We start from the raw sequence: 18284 nt of genomic DNA, 5'->3' as shown, positions 1-18284 counted from the left end.
ACGAGACGGCTTATTTGCATTTCAGTTGCGAACTGTGTATTCGTAAGACTTCATTCGTCTCATTCTGGATTGGGGCAAATGGCATCAATCATGCTTACTGGCCAAAGCTGAATCATCTGGCTCTGGTCTGGCTCGGGGAATTCGAAATCCGAGAAAACTCTGACGCTATGATAAAGCCTCACGCTTCTTACGGTCAACGATCGGTCTGGTGATCGGTCTGCAAATCAGCTCATTACCCCACACCCACGGTGCTAGTTGGGTAGAAAAGTAGCTGCCATAGTTTGCTGGCCAAACTACTGTGGGGGGTGTTGGTCGTCCGACCAACCTGTGCGGTCGGTCGGTCGGTCATGGCGTTTCGAAGGAGAACACCCGTGGCGAGACGAAAGGTAAATTAACATCCTGCTAATCCTGCACCACATTAGCCGAGGTGCTAGGTGTAATGGCCTTCCCATAGCCCTGTCTCTCCGTGTCCTCCATCGTATGAACGGAGAATGGAGCTGATGCATTGAAGGCGACGATGGAACGATGGCTACCATTCCAACTCGCCACCGATGGTGGATCGGGAGATCCAGATACTCCGTATGCTAATACGAGTAGTAGTGATGGTGTTGGTGATAAAAAAAAATAATGAAAAAAAAAATAAAACGATTAGCATCGGATAGCGGTGCTCTCACCAAAGGATCCAAACAGTCCACGGAACCTGCATTCGCCAGTCGGTCGTTCGTCGTCCCATTTCACCATACCAGCTCGCCAATAGCAGCCGACAACAGATTCAAGAGGTTGTCAACATAAAGTGAGTGGCTGTTATTGGCGCCCGGGCACGCTATAACAGTTGGTTAGGAGTGAGGCAGAGTGTGATAGTCAGTATAAGATAGTATTAGATAGATAGATATAGTAGAGTCAGTGTGCAGAGTGTCAGAGTTAGTGTGTAAGAGAGTTAACTTAAAAATGAAAATAAAAACAATAAAAATAAAAACAATAACATCAACTGTTGCTAACTGTAACTACTAATTGTTTTGCTCAACTGTCAACGGATTAATCATTTTGATATTAAAATGATACTCATCCTCTCCTTGCCTACCACATCCTTCGTCTACAAACGAAACGGCAACCTCTGCGATTGGGCCTTTCATGCTGTCCAGCAGGTCTTTTGTCAGCTCGTATGCCAATAGATGACGGTTGTTGGCATAACGTCCAGAGCTGTTTTGAAAAGTCTAACCAATTCATTATGTTTCTATTATTATTAATATTTATTATTGATTGTAGCTCCCACGATCTGCATTGCAGGAACGTGCTTGGTGTGTAGCGATGCGACTTGATGGTCCTTGAACCTTGAAAGTAGACATAAAGTTGTCCAAAGATGTTGAAAACACCAATTGTATTTTCGAATGTTTTTAAGAAAACTCGTCGACCTACCAATAACTCATTGAGTTCGGTCTGGTCCAGGTCCAGATGGCTGGTTTCCTGCCGAACATAACATTCGTTGAGCTTTATTTGTATATTTAGGCTGTAAATCCAACTTCAAATTTCTTCCAACCTTCCTCGCAGTATATTGCAATCGAACAGATGATTCTCGTCTTTGGCGGACCAATGTCGTTTCAATGCTTTGGAGGTTGAAGATTTCTTAGCAATACATTGAAGTTAGTTGGAGAGTCCATTGATTTATACCCAATCACCATCGCAGCGCCAGAAATTTTTGTAACTGTAGCAGCATTTGTGGACTTCTTTATTGAAGGAGCTAAGGATATTTATTTTTATTGAAGGAGCGAAGGATATTATACTTAGCCTTATATTTTATAAGGCTTGAATTTTCGGATCAATCGAGATGACATAAGGATAGAATTGGCAAATCAAAGGCAACCCTGGTTGTGCATTAGACACACCCAAAGCTAAGCGCATTATTTGCCTTGAAGTTATTTTCAATTTTTTAAACATGCAAAGATTAGCATTAGCAGGTCGAAAAATCACCGCTAATTAAATTATCCTAATCATCTCACTTGCGATGCGTACGTACAGTTGTGTTGAAATATATAGTAGTGCGTGGTACAAGAGATAAAAAGTGACATAGAATGGTATTTCGTGCATCGATTCCAAATGTTTTTTTTTCGGTATAAAAGGGAACAAAAACTAAACAAGAATTCATTGTTTTTTCTGAAAAAGAAATTTTATATAAGGGCAACTCAAAATAACCAAAAAAGTAACTGTTCACAAAAATAGCAGTATTTCAATATTGTGGGTATTATCACATGAGAATATTAAATTTGAAAAGAAAAAAAATGCGTTGTACTGGGATCGCTTTTTCCACATCATTTCTCGTGTGCTTAGGATCATTATCTTGCTGAAATAACCATTTCGATGGCATTTCCTTCAGCATACGGAAGCATGACCTCGTCTAGGATTGGTCCTACATCATGGTAGGAAAAGCATCCCCACGGTCTTCACCGTATAATGTGGCTGGTAATCAGTAGAATGTGAATAATTCCGCAACCCTACAGAACAATGTTTACCGCGTCACATTATTCTGCTATAAAAACCAAACCTTCATGCGTTTTTTTTGTCTTACATATTCCTACCGATTGATGAACAAGCAAAATTTGCGAAAGTTTTTGGAAAATAATCACAGAAACCAATGAACCCACTGCTATTATTGTGAACAGCGCAAGGGGATTGTTGAATCGATTCTTGATTTCGAAAAAAATATATTTGAAAGCGAAGTGGGATTTTTTTATGAAGTTGGTTATTGTTAAAGTTTATTTATTATGTATTATATTTACTGTGGTGTTCGAATTAATAAGAGCGGGCCTTCTGATTCTCTGAACGCCAAAAAAGTCTGATTACGAGAGTGACGTGTTTTTTTATTTCAATTTTCGCTACAGTTGGAATACCTCTTGAAATATCATAACAATGAGCTGTATTCTGTTCTGCAATAATGAATTATAATATAGAAAAAAAGTATTTTCGATTTGAGGGATGTACAAAATAATAAGAACAAAACATAAATGTTTCAAAGACATCCACAAAAATAAAGATGAATTCCTTCCATAATATTTATCAACTATTAAATATATTTATTATATTTATTTTATTTATAAACATCAGTGTACCCCCTTGGGTAGTGTACCCAGACTTGGCGAATTCTTGCGCATTTGATGGTTTGGGAATCATAAATGTCGCACCATAAGTTTTCGATTGGATTGAGGTCGTGAGATTGTGCCGGCCAATCCAAGACTTCAATATGTTTCTCAGTAAACCGTGCCTTGGCGTGCCTGCTTGTGTGTTTTGGATCGTTATCCTGCTGGAAGATCCATTTAAGCGGCATATCTTCTTATTAATTCGAACACCATATTATATTAAATATGAAGTTGAATTTTATATCTAACAACCTTTTTTCATTTTTTTTTCATTAAGGGATACACCAGGAGAGAATGCCCAAAACAAAGATAGATATATAGGGGAAATAATGGGCTCGGGGCACTATCACCACTTTAGTGTGAAGGATAGCCTTGCCAAAGTATTGCAGCAGTTAGAAATCACAGTCTGCAATATTGACCTTTGGGCTGATGGAGCGCCCATAAAGGTCGTAAGCTATGCCGATTATAAATTATGGTTCGTGGCATACGATGTCACCGAACTAAAAGAGTTCCTTCACCCCTTTCTCGCGGGTGCCTATTTCGGTTCAAATGCTCCACCGCCAAGCCTTCTTCAACCGGCGGTGAACGAGCTGAACGAAATGAGGAACTTTGTGCTCAATGGCGAAACCAGAAGTGTTACACTACGAATTTTTGGTGGTGATTTAGAGGCCCAATATAGAATGGCCGACACGGTGCCATGGAGTGGCGATGACATTTGCCGTTTTTGCCATATTGCTAGGGCAAATATTATGTTGTTCAACGAACCCCTGCCCAGCCCACGGCTCGATGAAGCTTTCCGAGCTGGGCGTTACATAGGGCATTATTTCGGTGGAAAACCCTATTCCGAGTCTGCATTACTGCAGTATCAGGGGTTTAATATTGTGACGGACATATTAATTGGCGATATGCGTCACATTATTAATATTGGAGTATTTCAATCATTACTCATTATTTTTATGGAATGCGGACATTTGAATCCGCATAAATTTAACGAGGTTTGCGCAGGGATCGAAATACCCTATTCTATGGGGTTCGATGAGCTGCCACCGCTAACAAGCGATCTTAAAGACGATGTATGGTGGTGCCCTGAAATGTTGGGCTTCGTATTTTATTACGCTGGCCCAGCAATTTTTAAAATTTTACTACAGCCATTATTTTACAGAATGTACATGTGCCTGCATACTGCAATTGTATTCTATTGCACCAAAGGCCAGGACATTACCATGGCGCATAGACTCATTCAACAATTTTTGAATGAGTTGACTGTATTATGTCCCGGGCATGCAGAAAATGATTCAATTAAATATCATATATTGCTGCACCTCGTGGAGGAAGTACAGAGACACGGACCGTACTATTCCAATAGTACTGACCGTGTCGAGTGTTTTATAGAGGCCATTCGAAGTGATATATTATCAAATGGTGCTGGAAATCCTTTGGGATATCTAAGTGAAAACTTCACACAGAAGCCCATTTATATGGACTACCCTAAACTGGAAAATCCGGTTATGGATGGCCGATTCAAGGTGGTACGGTTTACGCTGAGATGTAAACTCGATGCGCAAAGGACCACAGACTGTTGGTTGCTAACAACCAAACAACAGGTTGTGCGCATGGAATATGCCACCGAAAGCCGCCATGTTCATGGCAAACAAGTTAAAGTTACATCAGAGATCTTTATGCCCGGCAAAAAGTTCAAAGACTCGGAATTCCATACAGTCGGATATTGGTCGGTCGGCAATATGGACGATGCAACACAAATAAGTGTTCCGTTCGAGGAAATATCTTGCAAGCTAGTGCGAGTCGTTGTTAATCTACAAAGCTATTTCAAACCAATTTACGACTCCTATGTCTCTCCACCACCTAGGTTATACCAGAGTGATATCTAGCTCTCTTGCTCTGGTCAAAACGGAGAGACCTCTTCGTCTTCCTCGCTCAACTTATTGTGGCTTGTTTTGGCACTCTTAGTGAGACGCTGAGATTAGAGCTTGGTTTAGCTCGGCCGTTGAGTGTAATGGAAAGATGGAGCCGCGTTAACGCGCCGCGCATAGTCAACTTATTGTGGCTTGTTTTGGCACTCTTAGTGAGGCGCTGAGATTAGAGCTTGGTTTAGCTCGGCCGTTGAGTTTAATGGAAAGATGGCCCGCGTCGCGGGCCTCCTTAAAATTTTTGCTCTACAATGAGGGAAAGAAGGCTCTTCTACAGGGCGCTCTTTCCCTAACTCCTACTCATCTACGTCCCCGTCGTGTAGAGTGGTAACATGCCTCTCCTTATTTGGAAGGCATGGCCAAAGATGAGAGGGGGGGAAGTTATGCCATTTTCATTGGGATTCTTCCTTTTTTACAAGTTACTTTTTATCGTTCGATGGTGCTTCCGAACAGAATCAGCAACCGACCGGTACATCCGGTTGGGACATGTTCCAATTGCTTCTGTGGAAAAACTTCCTGCTTCACTGGAGGAACAAAATTTCCAGTCTAGTCGAGATCTTCATTCCCCCCCCTGTTCATGTTACTAATGGTGGGGCTACGCAGTTTAACGGAAATAGAAACCGTCCCACATGTGTGCGTCTACCAGCCGCTCGATATGCTGACACACGATTGTACGGCCTTCATAAGACGCCAAGTTGGAGCGGCAGAAATTTTGCATGGCATACCGCTGAATAATGAGTACGAGCTAATACCGTTCAACCACTTTACGTTTAGTCGAGTGTACCCGATCGAGCTTGGATTAGGGAAGCGCGTGGTGGAAAAACCGATTGGCTATAAAAGGAAGGACCTACTAGGCGCAGTGAACAAGGCGCTCGAGACTTTGAACCGAAACGTTACCTCCTTCGGACAGCGATACACACTGGACGATTTTAGCGAAGGTATTTACCGAAATGATCCCACGACAGGTTATACTTCCGTACTAAAGAAGTTGGCAAAACCACAAACCCCCAATCGCAGCAAATGGGTGGCGCTCAGCATCATGATTCTCATCACGGTACTACGAAGTTGATCGTTATGCGGCCGTTTGCTCCCCTTCAAACTATTCACCTGGACGCGTTCCCACGCCAACAAGAGAAGGAACTAATCTACATTGTTTTGCCGCTATCAGGGCGAATTAGCACGTTCCAGAGTTTCATGGATAAATATGTTAAGATTGCCCTAAAGCATGACAAATACGTCCATCTGACTGTCGTCTATTTCGGCGACTATGGACTCTCTGAAGCTCGTACTATCATGAGTCGCGTGATCGGTATGAAGAACAGCGGAGGTACAGCTTCGAATTTAAAGTTGCTGGCACTAAACGAAACATTCTCGAGAGGTGAGTTGGTCTGTACATTGATTCTATAATTGGACATTTTATCTCATCTCCGTCTTTTATTATAGCTAAGGCATTACGCGTTGGAGCAGAGAACGTGTGGAGCGGTCAGGCGGACAAGAACAAAGATATTTTATTGTTCATGTGCGATGTAGATATAGTTTTTAGTGCAAAATTTCTTGATAGATGCAGATGGAACACTAAGCCCAATAAAATGGTAACGATCACCCAGAAGTTGAAGGCCCTGGAACACTGCAAGAGCCAGCTGAACGCGGTACTCGGATGGAAGCTGCTGCTGGTGCTACTTCATCTGCTGCTGAATATATCCTTTTGCACGTACGATGTCGTCCAGAAGCTGATGTATGAGGGAGAACTTAACGATGTTGCCCGTTCGGCCCTAATCGCCACGCTGGACTCCGTAACGCTGTTCGTGCTGTGTTACTACTTCGATCTACTCCATGGAAAGGTAATGCTCGCGGCAGGTGTAGGCTCTCAATTATTCAAGAGTGTTCCGCGATACAGGCGACGTTTGTTTGCATGAATACAGTCGGTGTTGACAGTATTGTTAGTTGAAAGATCGTTGGAGTAGCCGCGATTCGGGAATTCCTAGCGTACATATTGGTGCCAGATCGTAGTTACCGTTGATCGTTGGCGGTATGAGCGAGTTACGGTTTCTTAATCTGTTCAACTTCTTCTGCGTCTCACCGACCTATCTGGAGCGGGATGGTGAAACCAATTATTACGTCTGCCGTCTAAGGCATGCTTGCAGCAATGCACTCGTTCTTGTGCTTATTTTCCTGATCTATTCGGTGGCAACAATTTGGAAAACGTTACAAGATTATTACTTCATGGGTGAATTACTTCATGGGTGAGCCGGTTCGACGGACGAAGTGCATAATTCCATCGGCCAACAGATCGTTTCCCTCTTCGTGTGACTCAACCGCAGCGCAGCGCAACCGCAACTTCACTGCGCTGCCGGTGCTGCTGCCGGTGTGCGAGTTTGAACTTGACCCTGGCGAACATGAACCTGCTAGCGAAAGAGCGGACACAACCGTGCGGCCTTCGCGGCTGCTGGGACTGAGACCTCGGTGCGGTGTGACACAGGGACAAAGATGGAGCTGCGCGATTGACTCGCTCGGTGTGGTGTGGCCGTCGTGACTTTCCGTTTCGTTATGGAGCACATTTTATGAGCCCCGGTCGCCGTGCGCTGAACGTGCGTTTATGAAGGCGATTTTACCGCTGACGTTAATTACCAGACCCAGCCACACCATCGAGTCGATTGATGTTATTAATTTCGTCCAACCGCTCAGGCTTTACATCCAATCTGCTCCGCTCTATCGATCGATAGAGGTCTCGCGGTAAGGATGTTGAAGGGATTTCCTGCTGCTGCTGCTTCGGCGCGGAAACGTGTGGCCCTAAAATGTGAAATTTTCCTGGCGTAAAGTGCACCTGATTAGGATTTGGGTCGTGCTTCGTTGATCTTGAAAATGAAGAATTGCCGACGTTGCACCCGCCTGGCGTCGACTAATGAGACAGTGGGGCGTTGACGACGATGGTGTTGAGATAAAAATGACATGTTACGACACGGAAATTGGTCTAATGGCACGCGCTAGTGCGTATCATTTAAGCGCGCGTCTAGACCATCGTAAACATCTCAATTTCAGTAGCGACTAAGTCTAAGTAGTGGCGCCTACCGGGGACTGGCTTCTAGGTGTGCATAGGCAGAGGAATGAAATGGTTAGTAAATAGTGCATTGGTTACCAGATCCCTCGTCTCTTTAGTGTAATGTTTCATTCCGTGGCGAAAGTTCTATGGAGTTATGCGTACATATTTTTGAACGACGATAATCGGTCAAAAAATATTGTTGAAAATATTCTTTTTGTATCCAAATCAGGCTAGGAGCCCGGCAAATCATGTTCCTAAATGAAACTAGATTTGAGCCTTTCTGAAAGACGATCAAAATGGATAAAAAATCATCATTCATAAATGCATCAGCTTTACTTCAAGAATTCTCGTTGATTCATTGTACTTTCAATGTATTTGGATAAATGAATGTATGACAGAAAAAGCGTGAAAAATGCTTTTATATTAGCTAATCACTGACATACTATTAAGCTCATAGCTATGGCTTTCCAAATAAGGGCTAGGAACACTTTTTGTCGTCTCTAAAGTACAAGTAAATCCTAACATCAGCTGACCAACACTTTACAACCCACAATAGTCCACAGTGTCCAATGTCAAGTACCCACCGGCATGACACTTGGGGCAGCCAAACGCCAACCGCTCCTGTTGGCGTGCGCTTGTCGCTAATAAATATTAATTTCTTATTAATCCATCTTGGCACAACCGTCCTTAATTGGATCCCCACAGAAAACACCGTAAGGCCAACGAGGTGAGCGTCACACCGAGCATGATCCGGATCGAGCTGGCATTCCAAACCCCTCTCTCCACCAACGGTGGTAGTGCAATCCAGAAGAAGCGAATCAAACACTGGGCACGCACTCAAAGGCCATTTCATAAATCCGAGGACACTTCTGTTGGCTGACACCATTACCGTGAGCTACTGGCGATCACGCGGCCGGGTTCATGTTTTCGTTCGACAGTAAACACCGTTCATAATCAGCCCGAAGGCTCTACCTCGATAGCTACCAACCGCCACCACGATCCAGCACTCTGCGGCGACGCTGCCGCTGGACAATGAAATTAATTGAAGAAACATCTGGTGAATGCAGGAAAAATAAAACATTAACCTTTTGCAGCCTCATTAAATGCATTGCAGCAGCCCGCAGAAGGAGAAGAAGGTGGCCCGCTGCAACATAACACACCGACAGAAAGGTGCGCTGGTGCGCGGATTTCAAAGTTGGAGAAAACTAAATTTCGATTTATCGCTACCACGTGTGTAGCCGTAGGCGGAGGCAGTGCCACGGTTACACCCTCACACCAAACGATCGGTGCCAGTTGAGAAACAATAAGACAAATCCTTTCTAAAGCTTCGCTAAATTCGTACCACGTTCCGTGTGTGGGCAGTTGGCACCCAGAACTCCTGTCTCATGCTTGCGGTTATGCAATTGTGCCCCCGTTACCGACCGACCGGACCCTTGATGACTGATGGCAGTACATGACGACGATGATGACGCGGAATTGATATGTGCCGGGGGTTAGCTGCGGTGCGAATGAGCCCGTCGCCTACTTGGTGAAAATGGCTAACCCTTAAACAAGGCACCCACAGTAGGCCGTCACTTGAGCACCCCCCAGACGATAGGTCACAGCAACCCAATATTGGTTCCACCGTGGCGGTGGTAGCAAAGGACCCGGTTGCAGAGGGGCCCACGAGGTGGCCATGGTAAACATGTAATAATATGTCCGCATGGTGCTGTGGCACCGAACGTTACCCGCAGAACGTCGGTCGGTCTCGTTAAAATGTGAATTATGATTTATGCTGAATATGGGAACATAATTTCGCTGTCATCTCCGGCTTATCCGTGGTCGATTGGACCGCTTTATTTACGACTACCGGCATCGTTCTCGGCATTGCATCGCACTGCTCCAGATTGTGCACCTCCACGCGGTGTCCAACGCGGTCCACGCGGTGCACCGCTGGCCAACGTGATGAAGTGGCATGCAAACATCTTGTCGTCATCGATCGATCCGCCATCGTGCGTCGTATGCTGTTGAGTAGTTGCGCGTACCAGGATGCGAGATGAGATGGACATGGCTCCATTACTACGGATCTCAACACCGGTATGAGACCGGTTAGCCGACCCCGACCCGTTCAGCACTAATCGCATCTTGAGAAGCGATCGCGGCCATCGATCGCAACCGAAGTAATATAAATTAGTGTAATCGTCACAAAATGCCGTCCGTGGTGTTGTGGCGACCAGATCGATGGCCATTAATTATGGGGTACGCGCGCAGCGGCGGCAGCGACAGAATTGCCGATCGCACCTAGCCACACGGTTCTTAGTTCCCACTTCGAAAATAGTTCAGCTCTGTGTCCGCGCGGAGTCCGCCATTCTTGTCCATCTAATGTTTAATTTATTTTGTATCGAACATTGTTTTGCAACGAAGGAGCTGGAGGTGAACCCGTGGTCCTCTGGTGCTGGTGGTGCTGCTGTTCTTGACGCCCACCTCTAAAGCCACCTACCGCTTGGTTGCGTCCGTTCATGGCGGGCTGCTCGGGCAACGGTTTCGGTTGTAGCCTGTCCGTGCTGTCAAGCCAACCGGAAGCCACGCTACATTGAAGAGATCGACGCATGATTTACCGTGCGACCACCGGCGAACGATGGAAGGATTTTTATTTTTCTATTTTCGGTGAAACTCCATCCTGCTGCTACGTCTGTGTGTTTGCACGATTATTGATTCTCATATCCGGAGGAGCCGATGTTTGGCCGCAACACGCTTCGTTACGCTCCGGTGAGCCTAATATTTGTCTACCTTTTGTAGCATTTATGAGCGTATTAAGTGCAGTGCAGGAATCTCATTTAGATTCTCATAACAAAAAAATCGAACAAAAACTTGAAGCGCGATTAAGGCATCGGCGGTCGGCGTGATCGTGTTCCTGGTTCCCAGTCAGTTGTGATCATTCGCCCATAACCACCGAGTGTGACACCGGGTACGCTACAATCACTCTTGGTGCCAAATTTTAATGAGCAACTGGATACGTTTGTGCTCCATTCTCCGGGCTCACGTGGTCGTGTGGTCGATGCCGCCACAATAATGGCTCCTTGCCCGGAGGGGGGGAAGGGAGGGAGATGGAATCTCGTAATATCACTTACCCCTTACCAGGATCTTTCGGACCACCACACATACATGGGGCAAGCGTGTGGCGTCCGGTAATGAGGCTCACTATAATGCATTCTTCACAGCACGGCGATGGAGCTGCGGAGGACGTTTATAACCCCCGACCATGAAGCGACCAAGTGGTGGCGCTAGTGGTGCATGTTTTGCAGAACAAACAAACTGCACTATCGCCCCGGATTTAATGAATAGCCACCACCGTTGTCACCACCACCATCACCTCGATGCGATCATGATCATCCATCTTGGCCACAGATTGAGTAATCTTGGACTGTCATCATCTGCAGCCGCCTCCATCCATGTAGGTGGCGACGACGGCGGCGACGATGGCGACGTGCCAGCCATGGTTTCGTCCTTCGTCGTGACAAAACGTGAAAGCCACCACCACCACCAGCAGTAGCAGCAGTCTGGGCCTGGGTAAAAGCCCAGCTGTCACGGACCTGCTATTTGCTGTCCGGCAGCACCAGTTGGGCAATTGTGGATTCGGTGGATATTCGATTAGGCGACCGAATCGACCGTACACTACGTGACGTCCGTCATGCCCCGTTACGCCAGCCTCGATAATGTGCGAATAGACCATGATGCACACACACCGCGCCATACTCCGATCTCGAACCGTGACCATTTTGCCGGCGGCCCAATGGACAGTCGGTTTCGGTTTGGACCGGCGGAGATCGTGTTCTCAGTCCGACGCTCACAGCATCGCGTCTGCGATGCAGCATAACAATGGTTTATTATGTGGCGTGAATCGTTTGGACAGAGCAGCGTCCCGTTTCTGCAAACCTTCCTCCCCCCCGCGGGGGCCATCGTAGCCGCATCGAAGCCGCGTGCAGTGTGACAAATGCCGGTTCTCTAAAAAGCTCCCCTTTCCTCCACGAACGCAGCTTCCGTTTCGCTTCATTCCAGCTCCGGCATCACGCTAAGCTCTAATGCTAGCTGACCTTCTAGGTGTTAGTTCGCCGTCGGTAGCAGATAGGCAAAAACGGCTCCAAACACGAGTACCGCGATGCGGAACATTCCCTCTGGCCGGTCCGGGTGTTTCATTCATTTATGCAATCCGGTCCCCCTCCCCCAATAGGCCGTGTCCCGTGCATTCCATTCACAACTCAATTCACCGCACAATTCGGCTTAGACCCCACGAGAGCCACCCCCTTGACGGTAACACGACAGCGATCGCAGCGATCGAATGTTTACGATCGTGATCAAGATCAAGCGGCGGAGCACCTCGAAGGGGGAGAGAACTATTTGGGTTTTGTTTCGCATTTCCTATGTTCTGCCACGTTCGTATGCTAAAACACCACCGTAAATGGTAAAGATACCGTTTTAGTGGCAGCATAGCACGCGACCCCAAAATGGTTTTTTTCGGAACGATTTGTCAGCCCCGTCCTGGGTCCTGGGGCGGTTTAGGCGCGCGAAGTTTTATGCGCGATTTCTTCGGTTTCCTGGTAGCGCGCCGTCCCGCGGCCGTCTAAAGTTCAAAGTCATCACCCCTCAGATCATTTGCGGTCACTTTAGACGATAATGTTGTTCTTTTTTCGCACGCTCCGGTGCGTTCCAACCATCGTTATCTTGTGTGTTTGTTTTTTTGGCTCAGTTCGTCTGCATCGTCGCACAAACGTATCGCAAATGATCCAATAAATTATCCGCTAACGCGATTAACACATAATAACATCAAATCAGACCTCGCACCGATGCCACGAACCGTCTCGATCATCCCAGAACCAACCCCTGACGGGCACGGATGTAGCAGGACGCCTGGAGGCCCATTCCAAACTAGCAAACTCGCACCCATTCCTGATTGGCGCTCTTTGTTCCCAGTGACATCCCAGTGGCCAGCAGGAGGGCTCGCCTCTGTCCGGTTTGTTTTTTTCTTCTCCAGGAGAGGTGCGGTCCTCCCTATCTCCTGCGTACTGGTTCTAGCGAACTGGTAGGATCCGGTTCTGGAACTGGATCCGATTTACGCACTATAGTCGGCATACAAGGCTCTATAATTCTTTCCTTAAACGATCATCACCAACCAGAACGATGATGATCGGGCACTAGTTAAGTGATCGTGCAACGATCGTATTTCTTTATTTCATAAACACCCATAAGTGATCGATCACAGTGATCGTGGTGAGCGATCGTACTACGCTGTGTCCTGCGTTATGTACTTTGCGGCGCATCCAGTGCAGCATAAAGCAAAAGGAACCAGAAGTACATAGCCTGACCGATCTAGAAAAGGATCGTGAGCTCTCTCGCCATTCTGGTAGACGTTGAAATGAACACGGAAAAGTTATCGTACGGGCTGCGCTACGGAGCATAGTACTCCCGCTCCTGCCGATCGATTCTGCAGCTGCAGCTACTGGCGGCTCGGTCGGTTGCATCTCGCTTGCATACGCTGGCACCGCTTGCAAAACACCCGAACCAGGAACCGGCCACACTGGTCGCATACAATGCGCATACAAAACGGGTTGCGAACGGCTCATCTTGTGAAACGATAAACGACAACAAAAAATGGTAGCTGCAGCCCAAAAACCGATCGTGTCGTGTGCACGGACTTCTCCTTACCTTGTGATCGCGCAACAGCATAATTATAAACGAAAAATTGACACTAAAACTAAAAAGCCCCAATCCCACCAGCGGCGGATCGTGACCGGAGTGCCGCATGGCGGAAGGCGATTGCGGATTGCGTTTAACAAACAGTAGAGCAGGCAGAGCTCCCACAACACGGTGGGGGAGTTGCGGCTGTGATCTGGTTTGTGTTTCACAATGTTTTCTTCAACATTTCCATGTGCAATGTTGATCGTTCTTCCTAGAGCCTAGGCCGCTAGGCGGTAGAGGTTTCCGAGTGATACCGGCCCCCCCTATAAGGTCCCAGCACAGAATGTGTGCACCGGTGGCCGGCAGTACAGTGGGTAATGTAAATGAGTTCTATGTACTGCAGCCACATAGTGTGTAAACCATGTGTGTATGTCTGTGCAACAATACATCGTACTTCGATCGTATGTCGCCAGATAATGGACAGCGGACCGGGGGGGGAGAGGCATATAGATCGAGATTGCAGCCTCTGACGGAGCCCACGCCGTGGTCATGGTGGTCAGTGGCCGCTGCAGCAGCACTAGCAGCATGATCTTGATGGAGATTACTCTCTTGGGCATACACATACACAACTATGGTGGTGAGGGTGGAAGGAAGGGATGGTGAAATTATTACTGTCGCTCCTGCCTTCCACTCCTCCTTCCTCGACGATGATCGGCCGGTTTTTCATCGGGACTCGCCACGAGACACGAGGTTCGTCGCTTACCGGCCGGCCTGCCAGTTGGCGAGTCTTTTTCCCTCACTTGTTTCGGTTTCGGTTAGATCGTTTTTCCTGGTCGCCGGTCGACGATGCTAGAACCCGTACGCGCGTGCAACCGTTTTGCTATAAAAGCTGCTGGCCAGCCACTGGGAATGCATAGTCAGTCCAACAGCGGCCAAGGCAACACAGACCTTCTTCTTCATTCGTTCAAACAATCAAAACCCCATCCTCCGCACTCAAAATGATGAAGTTGGTAAGTAAAGCGAAGCGATCGATCGATTTTCCCCATCCCTAACCTCATTTTTTCGTTTCCCCGATCCTTCCGAAGGTGGTGCTGTCTACCCTGCTGGCCATTGCTGCCGCCCGTCCAGGAGCGCTCACGTACTCGGCACCGTACGCGTATGCACCGGCGGCACTGATCGCTAAGCCAGAGATCTACTACCAGAAGAGCATCATCGAGGAGCCAACGGTGGCGCACGTCGGTAGCCTGGTGAAGACGATCCCGACCGCCGTTTCGCACCAGAGCTCGACGGTGGTACACAACTCGGCCAAGATCAGCGAACCGATCTATGCGCCGGCCGTTAAGCAGACGCTCGTGTCGACACCGATCGCCAAGACGACCTACTATGCGGCCCCGGCCGCTTACGCTTATGCTGCACCGGCCCTGGCCTATCACGATCACGCCTACGCCTATCATCTGTAAGTCCCGGTTTCGGATCGGAGGCTTAGACGATCGGACCCGGACTGATGTAGGTGCAGGATCTTTGGACAAGGATACGGAACGTCTGTGTTACGAGCGTGTGTGCGTGTAAGGGTTGGGTGTTTCAAATCCCTCTTTCTTCACCGGAGGTGGGAAGGGAAACGCCCGGTGATAGTGATACTCCAGTGAAATTTGCAATCGAGCGACGAGGCTGCATCTCGTGGGAACGACGATAGTGGTGAGAGCAGTAGCAGCGGCCGCCGTGTGTGGCGCAATGGCAAAAAGGCATCTTTAGTTCACTCTCGTAACGCCGTTTTACACAAGACGTGATCACGCCGGGATCGCGTACCGGGTAGAGAGCTGCTTCTATTGTTCATTTGTGATTGTTGGTGAAAGATTAGAAGCGTTCTGTGCGGCGGCTGTCGAAAACGAATAAAGAAAAGTCTTCCAAAACACAAACGAAATGGATTTATTTTTAGTTTCAATTAGGAACTTGATTCCGATTCGTTATCACCATCGGGATCTTCCGTGTTTGTGATAGTGCAAGGGAATTCATTTGACTTTTGCAAGTCTGAGAGCTCAACATGGACGCCTACAATTTGTTGGCATTGGCTGGTGGACTTTAATGTGATACCTTCTGTGATACCTTCGAAGATCATTCGGAAACACATAATAGTTGCACTGTAGAGTTTCGTCGATTATTTTTCTTCTACAGGCTCATTACAGGTAGCATGTTTCGTGACAAATAGATTAGCAAATTCAAAATCATTCCTTATCCCTTAGATTATCTCTACGAGAAGGTGGGTCATGAGAATACTTCTTTAAAATGTCGTCTTATTTGATTGGATTTTGAAAATAAAGGATTGATTTTAAAAACCGCCTAAACCATTTTAAACATTTTCTTATTTGAATAACAAAATTTAGAACAGATCCAAGCAAACATAGTCCAACATGAATATTGAATAAACAAAATAATGAATTTTACGGAGTCCATACACCATGCCACATGTTTGGGAAACTTTTTCATCTTACTTTCCGACATAAATAGAATCATTCTAATCTTGATTAGCCCAAAGTACAAACTATCGATTGATAATTTACCATAGGCTAACTATTTGGAAGCATGTTAACAGCACACTGCTAGCAATCAACACAACAAATACACAACCCACAACTCATTCCAAGGAGTTGCTTCCATCATTGTTCTAGCGAGTACGCTACAGCATTCCATAATTATAACCGCACTGTGCGCAGTCGCCGGAGCTTCATTCACTGCTCTGCTTTTGATTGAGAACTAATAATTAGTATTCTTGAATATGTGCGCGCCATTTGCATCTGCCTCCCTGACTAACGGACTGACCACTTTTACTTTCTTCACACCGCCTTAAACAGTTCCTTCCAGTTCCATTTATCACTCAGTAAGCACTGCCGGTCAATACGCCTTCTCATCAATATTCACTCGGCTTAACTGGCTAGCATGGTGCCTAGGTGTTTGCAGCGGCTGCACACATCCAGCAGCTGCTACAACTAACATTTTAGCATTTTAAAATGTCATCAAGAAATGCGGGGCTCCCGATTCGGATTAGGATTGACAGTCGTAAACCTGATTTATTCTTCCCCACACATAGACCCCGGCCCGGCTGTGGCCGTTTGGGGCTGGAGCAGGGACGCGTTTTTGCATCCTTCGACTTCGCAGTTCCTCGACGACATCACCGCCGATAGGACCGGCAAAAACGGTGATCCACTTTGTGTGTTCCAGGTCCAGAACTCTAGGTGGAGTGTAGAGTGATCCGTTTTGCCCCGTGCTACGTTGCCAAAGGTAAAGTTATTGAGGGAGGGATCCTCAAGCGTGTATAACGGTGTGTTTGGACGACTTCCACGAACAGCCGATCATAGGGTTGTAATTAATTTGCGAGCTCTTCAGATACAAATTATCTCCCGCCAGTCGCCAGTCACCGCAGTCACCAGGTACAAGGGATTTTCGAAGTTCCGATGCTTGGGGTTTGCTGAATTGGTGAATTCCCTTCTGCGTGTCGAGTCCTTCGTAACCGTAAGCGGTGGACCTCCGTTGACATGGGTTCGAAATGTCGTCGTTGTCGTCGTCGTGGTCGCCGTGGCGGAGTCGCACCAATTTAGAGGGAACCATGAACTTTACCATGTCGTGCCACACTCTCAAGTTAACAAAAACCGGTAACATACCACGCTACCCTTCTAGAGCCGTCCGGTCGAGCCTTGTGATGTAGGGCAGTACCGTCCCTTGGTTTGCTCTTATTTCACTATCTGTAGCGGCCAGGACCAGGCTGGAGCTGACAAGAGCGCGAAATGTTGCCACGAAACTAGTGCACCACAGCATCACAGTGAACTCACGATCCCCCCACCAAACCCTGAACCGGATGAAGCTGGCTGCGCTTCCTCTTTAAATGCCATCTGCACATGGGGCAGTCTGTTTGGAAGAACTACTTTCACGCTAAGTCCAAGGACATGAAACCGGCTAGTTGATCTTTGTGCTCGGCTACAGGGAAGAATGGAAGGGGTTGGAAGACGGTTTCTTTCCGGCTTCGATGCTCCGACGAACCGAGGAAGATCCAGGGACCCCCAGTGGCACAGTCCGTGAGGAGAACGCGAGTACAGTGAACCTCTGCACGTTTCTGACAATTTCTGCTCTTCGTTTCGATCTTCCTGTTCCTCTTAGTGACGATAATAGAGCGCTGATCGAGGTTGCTGATTGAGGATCGTTGGACGTCGTTGGGGCTTAGCGTTCATATCAGCTAGCCGACAGTGCCAGTGTTCAGCCAGTGCCAGTGTGGCGACCGTACACCCAAGAGTCCCGAGTCTTCTTGCGTTCGCGTCTCCGAGTGAAACCTATAAAGTGAATCGTTTCGTCCAATGCTCCAGACAGTTGAAGGCAGTTGAAGTTGCAATAAAGCCAGTATTATCTCATCAGTGAACCGATCGACAAGTGTGTTCCGTTGCGTACGCTCCTTGCGAAAGCCAGCAGTAGTGCCCAGTGTCTGTAGTGCCGCCACAACCGCGATGACGCCGATACGACGCCGAGTAAGAACGATTCTTGGAC

The 18284-nt window shown here is 47.2% G+C and overlaps 3 protein-coding genes across 3 annotated transcripts in view; 2 read left to right on the top strand and 1 right to left on the bottom strand.

Annotated features, from left to right (window-relative positions):
- Positions 1-18284, bottom strand: part of LOC125957658 (uncharacterized) — a 367185-nt gene that overhangs the window by 166480 nt on the left and 182421 nt on the right. The window lies entirely within an intron of this gene.
- LOC125957671 (chondroitin sulfate N-acetylgalactosaminyltransferase 2-like) lies at positions 5933-8903 on the top strand. The gene is made up of 3 exons (XM_049690530.1): positions 5933-6437; positions 6503-6900; positions 8805-8903. The coding sequence occupies exons 1-3, from the start codon at positions 6080-6082 to the stop codon at positions 8814-8816; spliced, it is 768 nt and encodes a 255-aa protein (XP_049546487.1). The 5' UTR covers positions 5933-6079; the 3' UTR covers positions 8817-8903.
- LOC125957662 (uncharacterized) overlaps positions 16915-18284 on the top strand; it is a 2794-nt gene continuing 1424 nt past the window's right edge. Inside the window, exons 1-2 of the mRNA XM_049690516.1 lie at positions 16915-17030; positions 17904-18265. Of these exons, the coding sequence (XP_049546473.1) occupies positions 18245-18265 (21 nt within the window). The 5' untranslated portion in view covers positions 16915-17030; positions 17904-18244. The remainder of the gene's footprint in view (positions 17031-17903; positions 18266-18284) is intronic.

The sequence above is a fragment of the Anopheles darlingi genome, chromosome 3, assembly GCF_943734745.1.
Source record: "Anopheles darlingi chromosome 3, idAnoDarlMG_H_01, whole genome shotgun sequence".
In the NCBI taxonomy this organism is placed as follows: domain Eukaryota; kingdom Metazoa; phylum Arthropoda; class Insecta; order Diptera; family Culicidae; genus Anopheles; species Anopheles darlingi.
This window is presented reverse-complemented; position numbering and strand designations above follow the sequence as displayed.

Coding starts and splice junctions, on each gene's coding strand:
- LOC125957671 (XM_049690530.1), top strand. CDS start 6,080: ATGGGTGGCGCTCAGCATCATGATTCTCATCACGGTACTACGAAGTTG. Junction 6,438..6,502: donor AAACGAAACATTCTCGAGAG/GTGAGTTGGTCT, acceptor CTTTTATTATAG/CTAAGGCATTACGCGTTGGA.